The sequence below is a fragment of the Ruditapes philippinarum genome, unplaced genomic scaffold, assembly GCF_026571515.1.
Source record: "Ruditapes philippinarum isolate M1 unplaced genomic scaffold, ASM2657151v2 ctg6_1_1_1_1, whole genome shotgun sequence".
NCBI classification, from domain to species: Eukaryota; Metazoa; Mollusca; class Bivalvia; order Venerida; family Veneridae; genus Ruditapes; species Ruditapes philippinarum.
Genome location: NW_026859747.1, coordinates 273,696 through 299,241, shown reverse-complemented (window position 1 = coordinate 299,241; position 25,546 = coordinate 273,696). Strand labels below are relative to the sequence as shown.

General features: G+C 31.3%; 4 protein-coding genes across 4 annotated transcripts in view; 1 reads left to right on the top strand and 3 right to left on the bottom strand.

The window, feature by feature from the left end:
* Window positions 1–1,991: 1,991 nt before the first annotated feature.
* Window positions 1,992–10,783, bottom strand: LOC132757769 (major facilitator superfamily domain-containing protein 1-like). Its single transcript, XM_060749157.1, has 14 exons — window positions 10,430–10,783; window positions 9,793–10,001; window positions 9,386–9,453; window positions 8,401–8,509; window positions 7,629–7,725; window positions 7,128–7,244; window positions 6,731–6,839; window positions 6,188–6,244; window positions 4,518–4,674; window positions 4,110–4,207; window positions 3,795–3,907; window positions 3,299–3,346; window positions 2,858–2,915; window positions 1,992–2,621 (listed from the first exon to the last, which is right to left on the bottom strand). The coding sequence occupies exons 1-14, from the start codon at window positions 10,560–10,562 to the stop codon at window positions 2,567–2,569; spliced, it is 1,428 nt and encodes a 475-aa protein (XP_060605140.1). The 5' UTR covers window positions 10,563–10,783; the 3' UTR covers window positions 1,992–2,566.
* Window positions 10,784–13,701: 2,918 nt separating this feature from the next.
* On the top strand, window positions 13,702–19,160 carry LOC132757768 (uncharacterized). Its single transcript, XM_060749156.1, has 2 exons — window positions 13,702–15,298; window positions 16,053–19,160. Exons 1-2 carry the CDS (start codon window positions 13,955–13,957, stop codon window positions 16,767–16,769), a joined length of 2,061 nt encoding a protein of 686 aa, XP_060605139.1. The 5' UTR covers window positions 13,702–13,954; the 3' UTR covers window positions 16,770–19,160.
* A 705-nt stretch (window positions 19,161–19,865) lies between these two features.
* On the bottom strand, window positions 19,866–25,010 carry LOC132757767 (stimulated by retinoic acid gene 6 protein-like). Its single transcript, XM_060749155.1, has 3 exons — window positions 24,823–25,010; window positions 24,012–24,152; window positions 19,866–23,599 (listed from the first exon to the last, which is right to left on the bottom strand). Exons 1-3 carry the CDS (start codon window positions 24,980–24,982, stop codon window positions 23,229–23,231), a joined length of 672 nt encoding a protein of 223 aa, XP_060605138.1. The 5' UTR covers window positions 24,983–25,010; the 3' UTR covers window positions 19,866–23,228.
* Window positions 25,011–25,442: 432 nt separating this feature from the next.
* Window positions 25,443–25,546, bottom strand: part of LOC132757773 (uncharacterized) — a 40,985-nt gene continuing 40,881 nt past the window's right edge. Inside the window, exon 32 of the mRNA XM_060749160.1 lies at window positions 25,443–25,512. Coding sequence (XP_060605143.1) covers window positions 25,443–25,512 — 70 coding nt within the window. The remainder of the gene's footprint in view (window positions 25,513–25,546) is intronic.

The following is a 25,546-nucleotide window of genomic DNA, read 5'->3' as shown; positions in this document are numbered from 1 at the left end:
CATGTTTCCCTGAAGACATTTTTGATGTTCATTTTAAACAAAGAAAAACAGTTTTCTAATGCTTTTTTTGCTTATGCAAGTGTGCATTATATCACAATAATCAAAAGGGAATCCTTAAGAACGCATTGTAAATTTTGCCTGATCATGCTCCTGGACGGTAATGGGAAGTGCAAGTTATCGTCCACGCCTTCAGCACCGGCTTAAGCAGAATGCAACATTTAGTCATGGTAATGGTGAACATTTGAATAAAGAAACATCCGCAGATGTTGTCATACGGCGGTTATCACGGAACCCTTCGGTATTTGGTCTGACATATGTTTGGTTTGATGAGTGATAGATACTCTTTTGAATCTGAGGGAATATATTGCTTTGCTGTCATTTTCAAATTGAAATTAATGATTAATACTTTAAAATATGATAATTTTCTAAAATGAAGGCAATTATTTGATTTTGCCACTGGTGTTATGGCACCAAGTAAACCTTTGATTATATACATTTGATCGACTTTTTGCCTTGATCTATTTCTTCAACATGTTGTGTTTTCAGCTGATCCAAAGTTGAATAAAAGTGATTTGTCCCAAATAATAAGACATTTTTTAAATCATATGACAAGCTGATAATTTCTTCATAATATTAATAACTTATTTTTATATAAGAAGGACAAAAAGTAATTGAAAAATACAGAGGAACTTATTTAAAAGTGTTTAGGAATAAAACATAATAAACATAAAAAAGGAAATACTTTTTTGTGTTTATGCTTTATTTTAATAGTATCAAAATACGAAGTATTTGTAGTATCCAATGTATACAGTGGACTGGAAATGACCCGATGAAAGTAGTTCCGTCAAGTTCAATATGTGTATTGTTGAGGTGTCTGATAAAGATAAGGGTGACTGGTAAAGCTGAATTTTCAAAGCATGCATTGTATCAACAGAAATAATTGTAATAACATGATAAATAGAATACCAAACAAGTGTCTGATATTACAAAATTTATCAGGCAAGGCTAAGAAAATAAAAGAAGAGCCTCGCTCTAAATTGTTTTTGAGACGAGTGTGATAAATTTTATAAGATTAGACACTTGTTTGGTATTCTATTTTTTATCATGTTTGCAAGATGTTTAGATAGTAGATATTGTAGACTACTTATTGTAAGAAAAATCTCCAGACGTTTCGACCTTTGATATTCAAGTCATAAATAGACAATATATACTGCATTTCAGTCAAAAGGTATATATAAATAAATGATATATGTCACATATAAACATAAGAAAACGATTTACAGTCAACTCTGTTTTGAAGACATTATTAGGAACATATGAAATGAGGCTATATCAACTGAAATATGAAAAACAAGATCAACAAAGAAGGGAGACATTCAATGAATGCATCCCTCAACAAGTCAATATGGAACTGGTTGATATGCTAGAAACACTCAGCCTTAAAAGATGGGTGACAGCAAAAATGAAATATTAACACATATTTCTAACTTCAAATAATATATACTAATCGTCTTATCAAAATTAAATTCAGTGTGCAATAAGATGCTTTCATTTGAATATCATATATAATTTCACAGAATGCACATTTGAACTGTTTTGCATTACGTTACGTTTGTAATAAAATTGACATTTTCTCGTAATGAATAAAATAAAACAGTTTAAATGTTGAATTCTGCTTAAGCCGGTGCTAGGGGCTCGGACGGTAACTTGCACTTTCCATTACCATCCACGAACAGGCTCAATCAAACCGAGCCTGCAACATTTTCAATGTTGGACTTTCTTTAGGGATTCATTATTTCTATCTTGTTATAGGCTTATATATAAAGTTGTTTTTATTCACTCCTTTGATGTAATGAATTCGAAAACGAAACAACATATAGGTAGTCATCTTGTTTTGTAATATATAGAGTTTAATGTCTTCTTATTAAATTTCTCTGGGCTTAAATCGGAATGCAAACATAAAATATAAAATTGAATACTTTTTACTTCTTGTGACAGTTACTGTACATTTAAAATACTTGCTTCAAACAAAATTGTGCTATATATCGTGTTGTTTAATGCTTGCATGATATAGATAAATGAATTATCTATGTTTTACACTTTATTTATCTGCACAATATTTACACATTTGTTTCACAATAATTTTTATTAACAAGATTGTTTCACAATAATTTTTCATTAACATACAAAATAAACAACATTACTTTCAATAATATTCAGATCATTGGCTTATCCTTATACTTATTAACTGTCTGCGTATACTGTCTTGAAATTATGTTGTCTTTCTAGTACAAAGTACGGATTTTTTCAAGAAAGGAAAATTGCAGTTTCGTAAATTCATGTAAAACACATTCGACACGCTTTATAACCGTGTTCAAATATTTGTTTGCTAAACGTATATAACCATTTAAGATTATACAAATCCACAGAGAACCGTATATACTGATCCAAATAATCTGTCTCAGAGATTTAAGTCTCAGTAGACAACGTCTATTACTGTCATGAAGTTTCATTCTAGATTTTATTGTTAAATAAACCTCCTGTCATTGCATAACGTACTCTCTAACTATGGTATATTTTGTTTCTGAATAGCTCGATCTGTGCATTTCACAGTCTTTTCACTGAAATATATGAAACATTTCATACAATATCTTAAAGTGCTCGCACTACAAATCTTATAAAGTACATATATAACGCTTTGAACAAGATATTTGTTCAGTCAACCTATAGTAAGACAAATTGGAAAACTAAACAAACTGAATATCATGCACTAATACAATGAAAGAATAATAACTATTTGTGTTCACATCTTAAATGTAGGTTAAGGGTTGGTTAAATGTGTTCAAAGGGTACATACATTGTTTGTCGTCTCGGCATGCATGCTCGTTCTTTAGCACTGAGATTGATATCACCTCCTATTAACCAAATTATAATTGTACATTTAAAACCTTTCAAAACTACGTTTTACATTTTTACAGAACAATACAATTTTAAATGAAGTATTAAATAAAATAATGATATCGAAATGATTCACTTAGTGATTGTCATATTTAAAAAAAGGAATTATTACTACCAAACTAGGGTCGTGTAAAATGTAATATATCGATACAGTTTAAATAAGAAAACTGATATATGAAATCAAAGCTTCACTATTGAGAAATGAATTATAATTATCAAACTGGAATCATGTAAAATTTAATCTATCTATACAGTTTAAATTAGAAATCTGATGATTATATCAAATCACAGCTTCAGCTTAATGATATGTTTCATTCACTTTCTATCTAAATAATCATACCTCTAGACTGATTAATGATTATGAGTAGACATCCGAGTATAAGAGACACTGAAATACATATAAAAAAAAGTTGTATCGTATTTTTTAACTTTTAAATTAATTTAACGTCATATCGACAGGTAATTGACAAAATATATTAGCATGCATTGTATTTGCACTGATGTACATGTATACATGAACACAAAACACTAACCAAACTGACATTTTACGACCATATTGAAATACCATACCCAAACAGCGCTCATACTCTCTCAACATGCTGCATAATTCTGTACCAAACATGTTAGTTCTAAAAAACACATACACTAGACAAAACAAGAAGAGTGAATAAGGTAACCAATTCAATTCAATTAACAATCTGTAATCGTTTAATACCAAACATACAAAAACGGAACAAAAATACGCATTATTTGGTACGGACACACATTCTTACCATGAATGCCACAAAATAAAAATGCATAAAATGACTTTTCATGTAATAAATGTTCAAAATCACCTGTCATGCAAGCTGTGAAGAACACCTCTAATACAAGGTAACCGTAATTATCTGTCAGGTACCCGGCAAAATAGGCAGCGCCTGTCTGGCCAACAGCTGTCATTGCGTTCATTCTAAGTAAATTCAATAATATTATGATATAAGAAATATAAATGTTACAAATTTTGTTGATGTTTTTTAAGTGTGACACTTATGTATTCGTACCTACCTACCCCTACCCTACCCTACCTACCTAAATATTAGTTTTATTGTGTAAAAGTCCTTAGTTTCAAGTTCCAAGTTTCAACAATGTAATGTCATTTTAATTTTACATACATGCCATATGCTGTTCCGAGATGGTTAAAAGGTATAACAAAAGATGCCATTGGCCACATTGTTGCTGTAAAAATTGAATAACCAAGACCCATGGATACCTGAAACACAAAAACAAAATACATAAAGCATGTAACGTCATGTGTACAATGTTAGACGTAACTAAACGGTTACAAACATCTAAAATGACGAATTCTCAGTTACTTTTACACTTGCCTATTTCAATGTTAAGTATATTATACTACTGGATCTAATTATTAACAAAAACCATCATTTCTTGATAAGATATATGAAATAAATAAACACAAATATAATAGTAACGATGAAGTTTGTATCTTATAGATGTTTTTATTCCAAAATTTAGGTGAGCAGTGAGAAAAGATGATTATAGGTAGGTATTGTTATACTCACGGTTGCTATATATGGCTCTAGAAATGTAAATGCAAGAATAATATGGCTGCCGATAGAAAGAATAATCCCAACAAACATCCAAATAAGACTTTTCCCAAATTTGTCTATCATATAACCAAATAAAGGCATTGTTATTGCAGCCATTAAGTACACCATACTATAAAAGAAATGAAAAGGCTCTTTCTAAGTTAAGATGTTGCTATTTATGTCAAGTTGTAAATTCATTTTGATCTTATTGTGCTAAATGAATACAAAAATAAAGCTAAATGAAGAAAGCACAGTCAAGTCTAGACTTTAAGAATATTAAGAAAGTCTTTACTAGATTAAATATACAGTGAACATTTTATATCATTGGCTATTAATATTTAAATTTTCAAAGCAGTCATACGAGGATTTATCAAAAAGTTCTTGGTCTGATGTACTTCCGGTAGTCAGAGAACCCGACTAATGGTCTTACTTTTCAATATAATCGCCCTCTACATCAATGCACTTTGCCCACCTGTACTTTTTTAACCCTTCAAATCAGAACTCTCTATTTTGGTCCTCGAAGAACTCATTGACCGCCTCCATGACACCATCATTGCTTCCAAAACGTCTACCACGAAGCTTGTTTTCAGTTTCGGAAACACGTAGAAGTCAGAGGGAGCGAAGTCCAGAGAATATGGGGGATTGGGAAGAATTTCAAAGCCGCAGTCAGTTGCAGCAGCCATCGCAACCTGGGATATGTGAGCTTGCGCATTGTATTGCAAGAGCAGAACGCCTTGAGTCAGTTTTCTCCTCCTTTTACGCTCGATTTTTTGACGCAGACGTCTCAATTCGTCTACATAGTACGTACCGTTTATGGTACGACCTTGCTCAAGATAGTCAATCATAACTATCTCCCGACTATCCCAAAATATTGAAGTCATCACCTTCCCTGCCGATGGCACCCTTTTGAATTTCTTCGTAGGGGGTGAGCCAGGGTGCTTCCACTGCATGTTCTGTTTTTTAGATTCTGGATCGAAGTGATGGGTCCATGTTTCATCCTGAGTTACGATCCGGTAGATAAAATCAGCTTCATTCTCGTTGGGAGACAAGAGATATCTTGAAATGTCAAGCCTGGTCAGTTTCTGGTCGTCAGTCCACTGTCTTGGGACTCATCTAGCGGAAACCATTGACATGCCATAGACATCAGTCAGAATTGCCTGAACTGAATCAAAGCTTATACCAATTTCCCTAGCAATGCTTCACAGGTCTCGCTTTCTGCCGCACAAGACCAGATCGTGCACAGCATCGGCAGTTTCATCGTTGATGGCCATTTTTGGCCGCCCAGGCCGCTCATTATCTCCAATGCTCTCCCTGCTCCTCTTAAATTCAGTAGCCCATTTTTCAGAGTGCTATAGGTATGGGACTCCTTCCCAAGATTATCCATGAAGTCTTCATGGATTTCCTTGGGAAAATCCCTTTCTTACAGAGGTACTTAATGACGGCTCAGATTTCAACTTTCTCCATTTGGTCCCCTCTACTGATCAAAGTATGTTTTATGTTACTTAATATGTGTAAAACCGCGTGTAACTTGGTCAATATTTTCAATACGATATCGGTATCGACGTATTGTGTGTAAATGTCAGTGTGGTGGCTAGAAGTATATCGGGTCCAGAACTTTTTGATCATGCCTCGTAAGTACTTACCTGTTTATGCTATCAGCTTGTTGTGGCTCTCTTTCGTATTTCATTTCATAAAATACCCTTTAAACAATAAATACAATTGAAGTTATATATGTCATGAAAAGTAAAAGAACAATTTCTGTTTACTCCTTAAATACGAGCAAATCGTGATAAAAAAATAAAAGACGTGAAAACCAAGTGATAATGCGGTATCCTTTAAAGGGTTTTGAGCGAGTCTTCTAAACTGAAACATTTTGCATATTAAAATGAAGAGTTATACGACCACCATGGCCAATGATACGAATCGCTTTTTTAAGACTCCTCTATGTCATACAGTGTCCGTTATATTCATGACAAAAGTAACATTTTCACTAATTTGAATGTGTATTCAACATATGGAAACGTGTACGGAGTATACATACAAAACATCACTTTGGCAACTCTATACGATATTGATCGAAAACTATTTCTTGTATAAATAATTGAAATTAAGTAAGATACAGCTAAAATGATTGTCCTCTTTCCTTATTGCATAATGGTGAATCATAAAACAAAGTATAATCTTACTGTCCGAGCCCTACGAACGGAAACAGCGCCAGGTAGTAACACGTTGTAGTCATTGCTATCAGCCAATAAGTGATCGGGAAATTTTTGACGTCAGACACACTAACTTGGTCTTCATAAAAAATATTTCCAAACACAAACGCTTAAGTAAATAAAACAACAAAAAGGGCAAATAGATAATTTGATATAGCATAACGCAGCTTAACAAATGTGACTTTAACTCAACAGCCAGAATACTAGTATTAAAGAACAAATAATGAACTAATCAAACAAAAAGTGTATTATGTCGTTTTAAGAACACCGTTGCAAAGTATTTATTCAGGAACAGTAATATGACAGTGTTCATTTAACATTAGTTATATGTTTTAAAGAAAACATCAGTTATTCTGATAATACGTACCAATGGCATCATGTTTGATTTTAATTTCTTCTAATGTAAAACTCATTCTGTCAGCTCGTTTATCCAAACATGCAACAACAACTGACGACAGAAAAGACAAGAATGCAACAACCACACCTGAAAATTGATACTCAAGCAAGATGATAATGTGAGAACGAAGCAAATGAAGTATTTAGAAATTGAAATCTAAATAGAGTAGTAATGTACGTAAATATATGTAAACAGATAATGTGTTAAAAAATTGTTGTACACATGTGTTATTATGATATAAGTACAGTTTATATACATGTATGTATTATTTTCAGCGGGAATATCAAGACACTCAAATTAACAAAAATTAACGTTTGGTCCGTTAAACTCATTGAAAGTTTTTTTGTTGTTTTTGTCTGATATTCTGCATACCTTAGATATTTGCCACACTACTACTGTCATATAATATGATGTTAATTCATTTACCTAACGCGGTGCTCGTTTTGGGCATAAAAGGTATGTATGTTTTACCTGTTAAAAGTGTTAAACCTAAACAAATGTGACCATGCGACACCTGACCAATGTAGTTATATAATGAATCCATAACGTTAATGTCAACCACGCTGCTCTGAATGAAAAGAACACCAAAATGCACACTTAAACACAAACCGATACTAATCAAATACTAAGCGAAGTAATGAACCATTTAGACAGTGGTTACAAATCGATTTGAAGGCAATATGATTTGTCTAGCTACACACACAACATTTTTAAGCTTTTACTGAACATGTCTGTTACAATTAAGCTTGATGTTGCTGATAGAAGCACATATCTTATATCAACCATTTCCGAGTCAGACTCTCCTTTCTGGACATTTGGACCAAAACCTGGACTCGAAGTTATGAAGAAAGTCTTTGTTCTTCAACTCAGATATCATGTATTTCATTGATCTGAAAGTGCCACAGAAAGTACACTTATCAAAGAAAATCGTAAGATTTGAGACAGGCCCCTGAAAACAATATACACTTAGGCCAGTCCTAGTGTCATATATGAAAATACAATAAGGCTCGAACCAATGATACCTAGTTAAAATGGCAAATACTTCAACCACGTGACAATCGCTCCCGTCGAACAACATGGTTGAAGTATTTGAATGAAAACTATCTTTATGAAGCATATGTATATAAATATAAAATAATTAGTAATAATATATATAGCTATGTAAAATTTTTAGTGAAACAAAACAAAAGAGCAATTAAACATGACATTTTTTTGTTTTTTATTCATAGGCTTTGTAACTTACCACTCGAGCAATACTTGTTTTTAAACCAAACACCATATTGATATTTGTTGTTTTGAACCACTTTACTGCCATATTATCATTTGCTATTGCCATTGGTCCATTAACGAATCTAAAAGAAAGTAGTTAACTTAGAGTATTTTTTTTATTAATTTATAATTATTTCTTTTCTTTTTTAAACGGCAAAGTTAAGATATAATAAGATGCAATGCAACAATCTTATACACTTCTCATATGTGTCTGCTTTTGCCGTTAGAATGATGTTCCTTTATAGGGGCATATGCGAAATATGCACATATCATTTTCTAGAATGTTGCGAACGAGAAAATGAAATGTCTACAGTCGATACTTACTGATGAGACTTAAAATTTAGAAAAATGAGCCTTTCATTTCTATAAAGTGTCTGAATACTTGTAGAGAGATACTAATATTACAAAGTTTACAATTATATCTTACCTGACATTACCTAACGGCACTCATGTGCATACATGGTGCCGGACTTTAATTACTTATAATTATAATGGTGATGTCTATCTTAAATGTTGATTGTTTTCGGTACAATGAAATCACATCACAGTGAGCGTGATAAATGTAGAAAAATGTTATATTAATTGACTCAAATGCAACACTTCACTCTACATTAGGTCACGGAAAAACGTTACATTTCCCTCTACTTTAGGTCCTGGAAAACGTTACATTTCACACTACATAAGGTTACGGAAAAACGTTACATTTCACTCTACATTAGGTCCTGAAAAACGTTACATTTCACTCTACATTAGGTCACGGAAAAACTTTACATTTCACTCTATATTAGGTCATGAAAAAACTTTTCGTCGCGAAATACAGCGGTGTTTTACCTCTAACAATGGTTTTATTGAATATTATAGTATAACATGTACATATAAACTGTGCTATTAAGAAAAAGGAATTATGTTCAACTATATTTTGTATTTTGAATTAATTTAAAATCAACATAAACACTTACCCATACACAGCTCTTGCCACAAACATAATCCAGTAACTATTCAATAAAGCTCCCATTGAAAACAGACCCTGTAGGTTAAAGGATAAATCTTTAAAAACAGTGATATAAAACTTATATAAGTATTCTAAACAAGAAAATCTAATTATTTACAAACAATTGACTTACTAGCAGACAGCACAGTTGATATCTGGAATTTAACTTAATACGATTTCTAGTACGTCTGCAAGATATTACACAGTCAAGAAGAAGTCAAGACAAAGAAAGCTTTAAATATACTTAACAGAAGATATGTAGATTTACATAGATGAGTTCGTGTTTACAGTAAAGAATAGCTTCTTTCACAATAATGCAAAAATGTGTAATGTTCGAGAGACGGTGTCCATCTGAACACATTGTACTTATCTTACATGAGCACACGTGACTGCAATTGAAAACATTGTAATTCCAATTCTGTTTCCGAATACCCTATCTATTAAAAAGCCGCCAAATAAACATGACACAATACTAGTCCATTGTATATTTGAGTAAAATGACATATATTTTGTCTCTGATATTTTAAGATCTTCCAAGAAATGATTTTGTAAAGCAGCTGGACTGTCGGTACAGAAGTAATCTCCTGCAATATATAAAGAAGAAAAAACGACGCAACTAAAAATCAACAAGGCAAAGGACAAAGCCCCTGACACACCAAATTACCTAAATAACGTCTAAACGGCATTATAGAAAATATTGCAGACTCGTTGTAAACTGGTTTAAGCCGGTGCTAGGGGGCATGGACGTTAGCTTTCATGCTGAATCAAACCGAGCCTGCAACATTTTCAATTTGTGGTTTTAGATGTTCTTTAGGGATATCGTTTTCTTTTTTCTCTTTTTGATTTAGCCTAATTCAATTAAACGGTAAATAACGTATTTCCATGTTTGTGAATTTATTAATCAGTTTTAAATTAGCATTTTTATCATTTAATTCAAAATCAAAAGATGAAACATGGTTAAATTGTGGTATTTGATTACTGTGTTATAAAAGAAACGTGAATGATAACCTACCTACACCAATCAAACATATAAATACTAAAAGTATATATAGATGAAATCTAGACTTTGGATCACATGATAAACACATTTTTGAATGTCTTCCAGTTTCTTTCTCGCCTAATAAAGCTTGGCTTTCTTCCTTCATAATTCTTATTGCTTATAGTTGTCAATTTTTTCATTAACTATTTCTGCCATCTAGGTAATAGTTTGTATTTCCTTTGTTGTTTTCCGTTTCATCTCTTTGTCTTTTTGTGTTTTATTATTATTATTATTATTATTATTATTATTATTATTATTATTATATTCCTATTTGTTCATAACCAAAACAGACTATTTTGTTGTGTATTCTCTTAAAATTCCTCACTTTTTCACTAAAACGTTTTACTTAAATTTAACTGTAAATCAAAAAGATAGTTGACATTTGAATGACCTCTTTAATAAGTGATAACTTAAATGATAGCATGTATGGTACAGATGAAATTGTTATAAATATTATCGAACTAGGTCAACATAATCTATAAATGTAAACTTCTAAATATTAATCTTTTGAAACAATAGTTATTGCTCATTTATCATAATTTTGTTTTTAAAAAACAGAATGTCAAATAATTGTATATGGACATACTATCAAAGGTTATCTACTTTAAAAATGTATTTTGAGAACACTAAGTTTGTTCGCAAATACCTTCTCTTTGTATGGCTTTATGTGGTAAAAGGGGTAACCTATGCATTTTATAAGGTCTTGCGAACACTATGGCTGTCTGTTTACTGTGTTCTGTAACCTGGAAATGACGGTTCTGGTAGTTAAGGAGAACCAATGGATCTCCAGTGCCCTTGAATATTTCTCGCTCGCTCTCTCAAATGTGAGCAGAGATTATTTATATATATATATTTTTTTTTAGCAGAACTTGCTCATTGCTACAAATAACGTCTGCATTTAAGCTACATGCCTCCAGATGAGTCAAAATGTTCCAAGAAAATCAAACTTGAGAACAATGTACTAAGATGTAAGGAAAGTAAAAGTTCCAATATTCAAATAATACATGTATTTACACATTATTTTGCCATTAATGACTGATTTTTCATTATTTACAACAATATTTCTACTACACAGTAAAGGCTATTGATGCATATTTTGACAACTTTTTGGTAATTTACGTGGTTTGTAAGTGCCATGATTGTTAATGTGTAAATTGCTTCCTTTTGGTTACCTTACAATATTTTACATTCAAATGCATTTCCAAAATGTTCATGAAAATTAGCATGAATCTGGATGCACGCTTTAAGTAGCGTCTCTGCTTCTACAGTTTGAAAAATATTATGACATTATGCACTGATTGGAAAAACATAATAAGCGCAACGATTTTGGAAATACGTTTCTTTTATTTTAATAATTCCGCTGTGTACACATTTATTATTCATATATGTGTAACACATTACTGTGCCATAAATGCTCGTACCGTAACGCCTAAATAATGTGATAATCAAGTTACATATTGCTACTTTGGTTCCATACACTGATTAAATGGTTTCATATATTGAAAAAATGAATTAATATATTGATATTCATATTAATTTTGCATTTTGTTTAAATCGGTACCAGCGGGTGGAAGGTATTTTGCATTTTCTAGTACTGTCCATTAACATCTTTTAGTTTTGTCGTTTTAAACGTTCTAAAGCGATTTTATTTATGTCTATTTTTCAAACTTATGCGATTGAATTAAACTCGACCTGCCACTACAAATGATTGCCTTTCACTAGCAACAGTGACATTTGTAGAATAGACATTCAAAATTAAAATTGCACGTGAACTAAGGAGACATATCAATAAGTTGTAAAGAGTGTTGACACATTACTTTGTGCAGTATAGAACATTCGTCTATTGACAAGATATCACAAAAACTACTGAGGCCCTTAGAAATGCGTAAATAAACGTCTGAAGGAAATTCAATCTTCAGAGAAATAAAGAAGCTTTTAAATAAAATACTAAAACCACTCAATAGCTGCTGTAAAATGCATTAGAAAAGACACAGTATTGCACCACATTCTCCAAAAAAATAGAAACTGTTTATTGAATATTAAACTTGCACAGATTTAAAAATGGTTTCAAATTCAGTTATCATATCATGATTGACATTTTAAGTGTCAAATACTGCTGTAGTTTAACATAATTGATGTTTAAGGGCTAGGTTCACGAAACATGTGAATTGGCCCAGCAAATTAGTAAAATATAAAGATTGCAATAAAACAAAACAAATAACATATCTCGCAGGCATGATACTTATTCATTCTAAGCATGGTCTAAAATTTTATTTAAATTCATTTCTGGAAGGAGTAAAATACGAAATAAAAACACCTATGTCGAATATTTCACGTGTTTTCGTCATTTTCGCCATATCTTTCAACGGAAAAAAATATGAAGGCATTTTCCCGACACTTGGATATTTCAAACATACTTTACTTTAATATCAACTAATTGGCACTCAAAATTTCAAGGTGTCGAAATAGTGCCTTCATTCTTAATTTTTATGTAATATACTTAGCAGATGGTCAAAGTTACGAGTGACTCGGGGTCGAATTACAAGCTTTTGTTTGCAGGCTTTCCTTTCATTAATTGATTGCTATTGTATTTGTAAATTTTATTTGAATAAAATAAAATAAATGACAGTGGCATTAATGATATTTTCATTACTCACTCGCATGAATCTTGAAGTTTGACAATTGAATTCCGTGTAAACTTGTTATGCGTTAGAAGTGTAGTCTACACGACGCAAGGGGCGCTACTCTTACTGACAGTTCATCGTTATAAACAACGTGCACATTTTCATTGTTACGCAGCAATTTGTTGAATTACTTGACATATGTAGACATGTAAAGGTATGTTGAACATATTCTTTATAAAATTCATGTTTCTTTTTCGTTCGCTGTGCCATTTTAATTTGATTTTCTTCATTAAAAGTGTTGATCTGCTTGCACTTGCAGACGATAAGCCTAATTCTCGTCCGTTAAATATGACTTGGGATAAAACCACGAAATAATGTTATACAGTCGGAATAGATATTTGTGATCAATAACAATCTATGAAATACATTATCGGCTGTAAAATAAATTATGGGTGAATTAATTTCAACAAAACACGGTAGAATAATTATATAGTTATAATTATCTTCCTCAGGTTATCGAAAGTCTTCATGGCGCAGTGGTTGTAACGATGGCATGGCATGTGAAAGGGTCAGAGTTCGAAACCTAGATGAGGTACAATTTTTTTTCTTCCTTCCTTTTTTTTTTTTTTTTTTTTTAATTGTTGTCATACTAGATTTAATATTTCAAAGCTCCTATTCAAATAATATTTTCATAATTTCTACAAGAGAAATAGTGTTGATAAACTGGTAACCAAAGAAATACTACTTGTAACAGTTGCAATCAATTATTTTTAACTTATCTTTTTAATTGATAATGGAGAAATTTTAAACATAGATCTCTTTCATTAAACTAGATGCATCAATTGAATCTGAATTTATTTAATTTAATTCTATAATGTTTATATTCTATTCTAGGATGGCTCCAACTCCATGCGTTTTGTGTGGGAAAAGACTAAAGATACATCAAAGGAGGCCTGTGAATCCATATCTTATCCGGTATCTCAGAAAAACGTTCATGCTTGAAACTTCAAAATCTGACTACATATGTGGAAAATGTAGCCGACCGGCATATCCTTCTCAGCATAACCAAAGACCTATAATATCAGCATGTCCTGTTCCTGTCACAGCAGAAAAGAATGATATTCAACAATTGCCAAGTCCACCATCGGTTTCTTTGAGCTTAAAAACAATTTCAAAAAGTCATTCATACTGTTTCATTTGTAAGAAAGTAGGATCTAAATTAATTGTTGTTCCATCAAAACTTAGAACAGAAACACTTGTGAAGCATAATATCCTCATAACAGCTGACAGTAGGTGTTGCCCTGCTCACCTGAATAATAATCGTAATGGTTTCCAAGCAAATGTTTTAGATAACGTAAAAACATTAGAGTCTGTTTTATTAAACCGGACTACAATTGTGAATGTTATAAATAATGTCAGACAGTGTATACTTAATTCATCGTCTAATAGAATGTCATTTGACAATATTGATACATTTTCAAATGACGATTTGTGCAATCTTACAGGTTTGAACAAAGAACAGTTCTTAGATTTATGCTCTATTACTGAAGAACATGTTAGAAATACGCCAGTTAGAAGCAACATTACTACACTGGGTATATTTATGTTTAAACTTAAGTCTGGATTATCAAACAAAATTCTTTCAACACTTTTTGATGTATCTAAATCAAGCATAAGAAGAGCAGTACATACAATCAGAAAAGTGCTTGTTTCTGAACTTGTTCCTAAATATCTTGGCTTCCAGCACATATCAAGAGAAGAAATTATAAAAAGCCATACTCGTTCCCTATCACAGTCACTACTTGCAGAAAATGCCAGCCAAGCTATAATTGTTTTAGATGGAACATACATATATATTAGAAAAAGTACAAACTTCAAATTCCAAAGACGTTCTTATAGTGTACATAAAGGGCGGCCACTTGTTAAACCTATGGTAATAGTCAGCACCACTGGATACTTTATTTCCGTATTAGGACCATATCTTGCGGATTCTAAAAATAGTGATTCAGGAATTTTAAACCATGCAGTAAGGAATAACATAGAGGAAATCAAAAATTGGGCTCAGCCAAATGATATATTTGTTGTTGACCGTGGATTTCGTGACTCCCTGCAAGTGCTGGAGGAGATGGGAATAAAAGCACAAATGCCAAAGTTCATGCCGAAAGGTGCCAAACAATTAACAACCATGGACGCTAACCACAGTCGGTTAGTAACAAAGGTATATATGATTTATCGTTTACCACATTATTTTCTTAAATGAACTTAAAGGGACTCCACTGAGTTTTTTTGACATGATGGGACTGAAAATATTTTTTCCAGATAAATGTACCAATTGATATAGGTGTAGACCATGAATCTTTGTGCAACCGTTTAGATCATTTGCTCACTTGGTTTTTCCATAATAATTATTCAAATTGTAAAAAAATGACCCAAAATGAAAAGCGTTTAAACGCTTTCACTCAAATTAGACTTTAAAGAAAAAGCATAAAACTACAATTTTCGATTTATTTTAAAGTATATTTCTTAACTATCTTTGCATATATTTCTGTTTAAAGCGCCCCAGTTAAATTATGTAAGAAATTCTAATGTTATGTTTTAGGCTTTTAAACCTCAGTGGAGTCCCTTTAACTGTCAAAGTGTTAGTCTGATCATTAAATTTTGCTTATATTTTCTTTAATTATTTTATCTTAAATTATTTATCGAAACTATTCATACTTGAACAAAATAACAAGTGTGACTAGACAGACATGTAAAAAAAAGGAAGACCCTTTTTTTCTTTTTTAGATTTGTTTTTACTGTTTTTTTGCCATTAGAAAAAGTAAAAAAGTCGAGCGTTGCCCCCACTCTGCGGTGGCTCTTTTTATGATATCCAACTTTCTTTAGAATAAATACACCAATTCAATTGATTTGCAATTTTTTATCACATATGTGTTTCTAATAATTGATATATATTTTTTGTTTTTTTTTCTCAGGTCAGATGGGTAGTTGAAGCATCAAATGCTCGAATAAAGAGATGGAAGTATCTTGACCATGTATTGCCTACCAATCAAGTTCCGTACATTGGTGATTATGTCCGCATTATTTGTGCCACATGTAACAAATACCTTTCACCTCTAAATGCAACCAAAGATTTGATGGATGACACACTTGTAGCAGAGAGAATGAGAGATAAAATCCAGAATGTTAACCACTTACAATCGTATGTTCAAGAAAATGAACTGTATAAGCGAAATATTTCAAAATGGCAAGCAGTGCAAGAAATTGACAATTTCCCCTCCATAGATGATTTTACTCTTAGTCTTTTGACTCTTGGTACCTACCAAATGAAACTTTGCCAGTCATATGCACAAGAGTACCTTGATGGAGATTGTGATATTTTGGTGTATAAAGAATCAAAAGACTTGTTGAGGGTAAGGCTTCAAAGTCGTCATGTATCGTCCAAGTCTTATTTTGTTTGGATTCAGTATGATTCAGACCATGTCAAGGCTTGGTACTGCCAGTGCAAGGCTGGTGCACGGACAGTTGGAACATGTTCACATGTGGCTGCGGTGATTTGGTATCTAGGCACATCTAGGCAGCAGTCTGACAGGTACGGAGTACAAGACTGGACTCAATACCTTGATGATGCTGCCGAGATGCCGCAGCCAATAGATTCATCTGACTCGGAAGACAGTATTGTAGAGGAATAATAAGTAAAGGGAATCATACCAGTAATATTGTCAGACTTGTTATTTATATACATAACATTTGTAGAAGTGATGTATCCAATGATTGTTTCATTTAATTAAGTCTGCAAGTGAAAGGTTATGAAGATAAAAGACATTGTTACTTAATTACTCATAAATGAACATGAATGTTTTTGTTGCCATTTTATGAATCATTTTTGTAATCTGCATATTTTCATTTTAAAGACTGATTCATGTAATCATAGATGTGCAGACTTCCTCTTTTTTAAGTGATAATGCCCATATAGTACATTGTATGGTACCCAGAAATTCCTGTTTGTTTCAAACATATTAAAAAAATGATGAACATATGAAGTTATAAAAAGGAATATGTGTTGACCATACATAACATGCAATTATATTTATTGTACAAGTAACTATAATGGAAATTATGTATTTATTCTTTTTTACATTTTGTATATTCAAAGCAGATCTATTTATATGAAACCTTATTATCTAAAACTTTAAGAATGGTTGCTATGGAGATTATGATTGAATTTCATTTCAAAACATAATTATTGATGTTAATATACATGTAGTTTTTTATACACTACATAAAATATTGTTAAGGTAAGATTGTTAATAGTGGTTGCTACAGAGATTATGATTGAATTTCAATTCAAAACATAATTAATATACATGTAGTTTCTGTACACTACATAAACTGTTGTAACAGTTTTCAATTTATGATACCATTTAGCTAAGAATATTAATAATTGTTGCTATATAGATTATAACTGAATTTCAATTACAAACATAATTATTTATGTTGATATACATGTAGTGTTTCTGTACACTACATAAACTGTTGTTAAGCTAAGATTGTTAATAGTGGTTGCTAAAGAGATTATGATTGAATTTCAATTGAAAACATAATTATTTATGTTGATATACATGTAGTGTTTCTGTACACTACATAAACTGTTGTTAAGCTAGAATGTTAATAGTGGTTGCTAGAGAGATTATAATTGAATTTCAATTGAAAACATAATTATTTATGTTGATATACATGTAGTGTTTCTGTACACTACATAAACTGTTGTTAAGCTAAGATTGTTAATAGTGGTTGCTAGAGAGATTATGATTGAATTTCAATTGAAAACATAATTATTTATGTTGATATACATGTAGTGTTTCTGTACACTACATAAACTGTTGTTAAGCTAAGATTGTTAATAGTGGTTGCTAGAGAGATTATAATTGAATTTTAATTGAAAACATAATTATTTATGTTGATATACATGTAGTGTTTATGTACACCACATAAACTGTTGTTAAGCTAAGATTGTTAATAGTGGTTGCTAGAGAGATTATAATTGAATTTCAATTGAAAACATAATTATTTATGTTGATATACATGTAGTGTTTCTGTACACTACATAAACTGTTGTTAAGCTAAGATTGTTAATAGTGGTTGCTAGAGAGATTATAATTGAATTTCAATTGAAAACATAATTACTTATGTTGATATACATGTAGTGTTTCTGTACACTACATAAACTGTTGTTAAGCTAGAATGTTAATAGTGGTTGCTAGAGAGATTATAATTGAATTTCAATTCAAAACATAATTATTTACTTTAATATACATGTAGTTTTTTTTTGTACACTGCAAAAACTGACATTTTCAATTAATGATACAATTTAGTTAAGCATGTTAAGAAAAGTTGTTATGGTGATTATCATTGAATTTGAATTCAAAACATAATAATTAATGTAATACACATGTAGTTTTTTTGTACATTGCAAAAACTGACATTTTCAATATTTGATACAATTTACCTAAACATGAAAAGAATGGTTGCTGTGGAGATTAAAATTGAATTTCAATGTGAGAAACTAACAACATATTCTTATCTAAAAAGTTAAGGCAAGTTTTACAAATATATGGAACAAATGTTAGTCATTAAATGAGAAATATACATGCAATTAAATATAGAAAAAGCGATTTTAAGAATGTTGTTTAGCGTTGCTATGGCAACAGGGATTATGTATTTACATTTAACATTCTATAATTTCAGTACATGACTATTTATGTTGATATAGATTTTGTATGTTGACATTTTAATGCTCAATATACTGAAGTTTTCAGTATATGATACCATTTAGCTAATTATTTTTAGAATGGTTGCTATGGAGATTATAATTGAATTTCATTGTAAGAAACTAACAAAATATTTGATTTTACAAACTTTAATGCAAGTTTTACAAATAAATGAAACAAATGTTAATCTTTCAATCAGAAATGTACCTAAATGGAGAAAAAAGATAATTTTAAGTATTCTGTTTTGCGTTGCCATGGAAACAAAAATATAGTTTTGAAAACAAAAATTTGTATGTTTTACTTTTAAGCCTTCCCTGGACAATCATATTACAAAGTTTGAAGAGTTTCGATGATAGGGCAATTTTCAGTACTTCGTGAACCTATTATTTCATAATCGTAAAAATTGACTGAATATCAAGTTCTTACGAAATGGAGTTGTATGTAGGTGTGTTTATGTTTTGTTCTTTTGTTGTTTTTCGTTGTTTTTTGTTTTTTTTTCGTTGTTTTTTGTTGTTTATTTTGTTTTTGTTTTGTTTTTGTCATATAAATCATGTTCTATGAATTTACAGAATAAACGACAAAGGTCATCTTCATTCTTCAATATGTAAGCCAGGTCGTCTTTCTCACAATTGACCTTTTAAAAGGGTCTTGTAAAACCATAGTGCTTCTTTTTAGGAAAATCTTATTTCAAAAATGTTCAAATTGAATATTATTTTTTATAATATTTTTTACAGAATAAACGACAAAGGTCATCTTCATTCTTCAATATGTTGCCAGGTCGTCTTTCTCACAATTGACCTTTTAAAAGGGTCTTGTAAAAAATACTTTTGGAAAGTCTCATACATACAAAGATACATATACGCACGCATGGACGCACGCACGCAAACACACACACAAACAGACACACACACACACGCACGCACGCACGCAAACGCACATACACACACACACACACACACACACACATACACACACATACATACATACATACATACATACATTGAACAAAGATAGGTATCCTTTTTCTTTCTTTAAATCGATAGGGTTTTTTGGATAGTTCAAAAAATCATACTTAAAACTAATGAATTTGCTATAAAGTAAATCATTTATATGGCTGACAACTTAAAAAGTATTTACAATTATTTTGTCGTCTAATAGTAGCGGGATTTCAATCATCCGTCTACCTATTTTGTTATGTCACTTAACGTATTTTCATTGTTTTAATTGTTTTAAAGTTTTTGTTGTCTGTTTCACTTTCGAAATTTTCTGTTCTTTTTTTTTCTTGTCAGATTGTGGTATTTCATTGTTGCTATTGTTTAAGAGCTGTTGGATGTTCTGTTAAGTTCTTTGTTCTGTAACGTACTTATGTATGTTCCGTGTTTGCTGTATGCATTTGTTCTCATATTCCATTGTTACGTATTCTGTTATCAGTCATCGCCTCCATTCTTTTATATTTGGTCGTCCTCTCCGTTCTTATAATTTGATTAAACAGAAAATACAACAAAATAATGAAAATAATTAATAGAATAAATGCCATTTTCTAAGATAAACCTGTTATATATTCACCTGTCTCTACTGTTTCAAAAGGACAGGGAAAATTTGCTGGGAAAATTTCCTTAATTTTAGTTGACAAGATTCGTAAGCATTTTGGCTTTACCCATCACACAGAACATATTATATTTATGAAATATAAAAAGATTTTTCACTAAGCATATGTCATAAAACATTAAAACTAACAATTTGACACTTTTATAAAGTACGTATTGAATACTACCTTCTACACAATAGTTTGTCATTTTCCACAAGTCTTAAATCAAAAACAATGATTCAATTTCAGCATTAACAATTTTCATTACTATTCCTTACATTGGCGTGCATACATTTGAAATTTTACAGTCATGTATGCAAATCAATATACATAGAAGAAAGACAAAACTAAAATGTATGAATAAGAATGCAGTCAACATACACAGATTAATAACATTCGGCTATAAACACGACACATATAGTTTTGACGGATATTCACCTGCATATACATAGGTTAAAATCATTTAGAGTTCTTTTATATATATTAAAAGCTAGTGTACATAAGTGCAGAATAAAAACAGAAAACAACTTACTTTCATAGATTGTGATACTGCTATAATGTCGAAAGATGTTTGGGTTTCAAAAGTTCTGTTGATACTGCTAATGTTTAAAGTGAAAGTGAAATTTACATACAACCAAATACCTACTCCAGACAATATTTCTACCTTGAACATTATCAGTATCAACAATACCTTTTGTAACCCAAATGTCACACGAAATTAAAGCTATATCTTAATCTATAAAAGTCGTTTCCTGTCTGAATTCTGTACTTCAGTACAAATATAGAAAAAGGAATTAACAGAATGACACGATTCAGAACTGTTCACTATTTAGGAGAGAAAATATGCAGCCTGACGGGGACTGTATTAATGCACTTTGATAAATATATTTCTATAGTTTACGCTAGAGAAAAAAGGCGCCAAATGTGATAGTGTGAGAAAAGTGTGAAACTAGACTGGGACTCGAACCCTGGACCCTCGAAATACCGTACCACTGCTCTCCCGACTGAGCTTTCCGACCGTTTACACGTTAACTCCCCTAAAAAGTGTACAATTCTGAACCATAACATAAATGTTGGGTAAACTTGTTGTAAAATTACTAACTTTTCTGTAAATAAGTTTACTTTTATCCTTTTTAAAAGGTTACAATTACATTCTGCTTTATATATTTTATCAAATGTGTCATTTTCATTTAAGACGGTGCGTAACAATACAATAATATTTAGCTGTATTCGGATGTATTCGGGTATTGACAAGTCGCATTACGCATTTAATGAAATTATGTATACAAGTGTTTCATAAATGAAATAAAATTGAAAATTATGTTGAGAGTGTGAGATAACATTTTGTGATGCCATTTCGTTTCTCTAAATATGCTAACTAAACACTCCTAAAATTCTGTTGCTTAGCAAATTATTAATCACCAAGGATATATTTTGGAAACTAACAAATGCACTAGCACTTAAAATTGAAATTAAACGATGTTTGGAGGTCGTTAACATGTGTTTTACTTAAACACTCATTGAATTCTCTGATGTACTCAAAGAAGTTACTTAAACGGAATAACTCACACAAATCAATACTCAAAGTTTTTCTATTAAACTTCGCCCCCGCTATTCTAACTTGTTAATTTTTGACTTTTCGCTTGGCGGGGTCTCGGGGCGAAAACATGGATGGTACAAATCAGCAACCATATGTATATAACATGAATGTCAATTTTAAACTATCTTTAGTTATTGAAAGTCCCTACTCTGACCTTAATTGAATAATTTTAATAGATTTAACCAAAAATATTAGACTGTGCATTTTTGTAACAAAAACGTTGTAGTGAAATTCTTATTGTTATCCGCTCACCTGTTTTATAGAATTATACAGGTACGGGATATATGTATTGGGTCGGTGTTAAAAACTATTACGTCACAGTTGTTGAAATGCGGTGACATAGTGTTGTAAGAGGAATATAAATTTTAAGAACCGTATCTTATAGGGGATCAGTCTTTAAAAATAAGGTTAGCCAGAGTTATCGTTCTGCAACTATATGAACATCGAATCAGTTATGTCTGCAGCAATGACATAACAAATTACATGAACTGCATACTCGGTTTGATTGAGTCTGTACAATAGGGATAATAAAAAAGGGCAACATCCCTAACACCCAACTGGCACCGGCTTGAGCGATATTCAATTTTAAACACTTAAGTGCTGAAATCAATTATCCCGAAGGACCAGAAAAATATAGCAACACTGAGGTGAAGTACGGGGAAAATTTCGACGGCTGCCACACGGCACATGACTCCTGTTGTTGTGATGTTTAAATATCTGAAAAAAGTGATCCCTCGGAAGCATTAAAATGGGCAAAATTACATGAAAATTGCAGCCTCTAATGAAAATGTGCAAAATCACTCAAACGCTCTGACATCGACTTGAGCAGTGTTTAATTTTTAACACTTCAAAAGCTGGAATCAATTATTCTGAAGGACCAGAAAAATATATATGTCTTGGGCATACTGTTAACAACAATTAGTATGATTTTAAATGATTTGTCTGTATATCGTGTGTAACAACAAGCAAATTATGAAGAAAGGAAACATTATGCATAACATACAGAACAATAAGCATTCGTCAAGAATAAGCAATTATACGAAAAAAGATCTTTTAACATGCAGATAATTCTTGATTTAGCATGTCGCATAAAAGACAGATAGACCAATACAATAAATTGTAGCAGTACATTTTAAAAAACTCAAAATAAATTATAAAAAAAGTTAAAGCGTCTTGTTCAGGTGCGTTTGACTTATGCGTTTTCCGGCGAATTCTCAGAGTCATCATTTTGTACCTTCTTTAAGAATTTATTTACAGCAAACAAAACTTTCCAATGGTCAACATTCGTTAATCCAAATCCAGCTTCAGCTTTTGTCAACACTGAAACATCGTCAACAGAAACTGTTTCATCATTTACAAGTGATTTGTTAACATGTTTAACTAGATTTCCGATTGAAGATTTGTTCATTTTGTATTGTTTGGCGAAACGCTCTTGCACTTGTTTCACATAATCCAGATAACTTTTCCTGTAAACTCGAATTGTTGGATTATTATGTAAAGTGTAAAGCAAATACCAATTAGTTCGAGCCCTTGTCCTCGCCTGTATCGATAATCCATTTGCCTCTGAAATCAAATTTAATATTGACATTCCCATTTACGTTTATTAAAAGGAAGAAAGATCGAATAGACAAAAAGGAAATATAAGTAAAAGATAAGTAATAAATAATCAGCGGTAGAAGTTACACACCCTATCAAAATTATATTAGCTAATAAAACACAATCAGCAATATTTCTCACAGAAACACAACTTTCTATTTACGATAAATATATCAATTTTGAATTACTCACAAGAATATGTATATTTAATATTTTCTTCCAACATTTGTATGTGCCCTACTACAAATATTGACGACAAATGCATTTAAAAATTTTCATCTAGATCTCAGTTGAAATTGATACAACTGTAATACACAGAATAATGTGTGCGTATAGGCAACGCTATATATCATTCAACAAGATATAAATAAATAAGTACCTATGTCAACAGTTTTTTTCATTTTCACCTCAGTTTGTCTATGCTTTTCAGTGTTTTCCATGAGTATTCGAAGGAACATTATCATCACTGGGTTCGTATGGGAACATTCCGTATGAATAAATCCACAATAATTGGCAAACCCTTTAATACAGATATATGCAAGTCAAACCTTCGGTTATGGACACAAACAAAACCAAATTACAATTGATTAAATATGATTTCTTTGCACGATAAACTTATATATAACTAAACTTATATCACATGGTTTCTTATTTCACATGGTTTTTAGATCAGCAATAAGATACAGACATAGTTATTATAGACTCAATTTCGGAGATCATTTGTCCCAGAGAAGAATTTTCACCTATCCCTTATATCAAACCAACCATCCCTTAATACAACCTCAAACCAAAATAATAATCACAAAAAATAATATCACAAAAATAACTGAAAATAACAAAATTAAATCAATAGACAGTACTATGATAATAATATCAAGTGAAAATGTAATATCTGCTAAAAAATACGATCTGTATAAAATCCAACGTAAGGTATCTCTTGAATATGTGTTAATTCATTTAATTTAAGGTAGTACTTTTGAGGTTAGTTGACAAACTACTTCGTCGATTTTGTGTTATTCCGTTTCTGTCAGTGGTTAATATAAAGGTGCAAATTTATTTTCATGATTATTGCGTTTCTAAGGGTGAATGTTTAATCATCAACACAAAACACAAAGCTGTCATCAGAAGAAATCATTGATCTAATAGAAACATTTTGTCGTTACGATGGGTATAAACTTAAAACAACTTACCTGGATCTAGCATTTGAAATCGCCTTGGTAAGGGACTTATATCTAGCCGAGGCAAAAATATGGTGCCTATTATGATTGATTTTATTATCCGCAGCATACATGACAATATTCCAATAAAAATGTTGTAAAAGAACATGAAGAAGGAAAAACTAAATAGCATACGTCTGAAAAAGAAAACTCATTTGTAAGATATAAGTCAAGTAGTGCAATATGTAAAAAAAACGCATCAATAGTTCTTTATTAAAATGGTTTTGAAATGTTTTTAGAAATTTGAAACGATAAACATTATAACACGAATACTATTTGGCCACTAACTTGTTTTCACCACAACGATTGGGTTAATAAGTTTCATCGGTGAAAAATTACCATTGGGATTTTAAAACTTTAATTATTCTCGATCGTGAAAATATTTTAAAATAACCAGGAAACTATATCAGAATATGCAATGCTCATTAATAACCAAATGCCGTCGGACAAAGTCTGGAAATATTAATCAACGGTCGCGGATAATGTTTTAACACTGTATGTAATAAAAGGATTAAAGTTCCTTCTACTCGTGTAAAACCAACGAGTTTAGCATCAATTACCCATTCTCTATTGCCTGTCACCTGGGCCGTTTTTCAAGAAAAAAAATAATCACAAAACCGTATAACTAACACTATCAGGAAAATAGTCATCAATACTGTGGGCCTAAAACATTTAAAGATATGCAGCTGTGGTTATT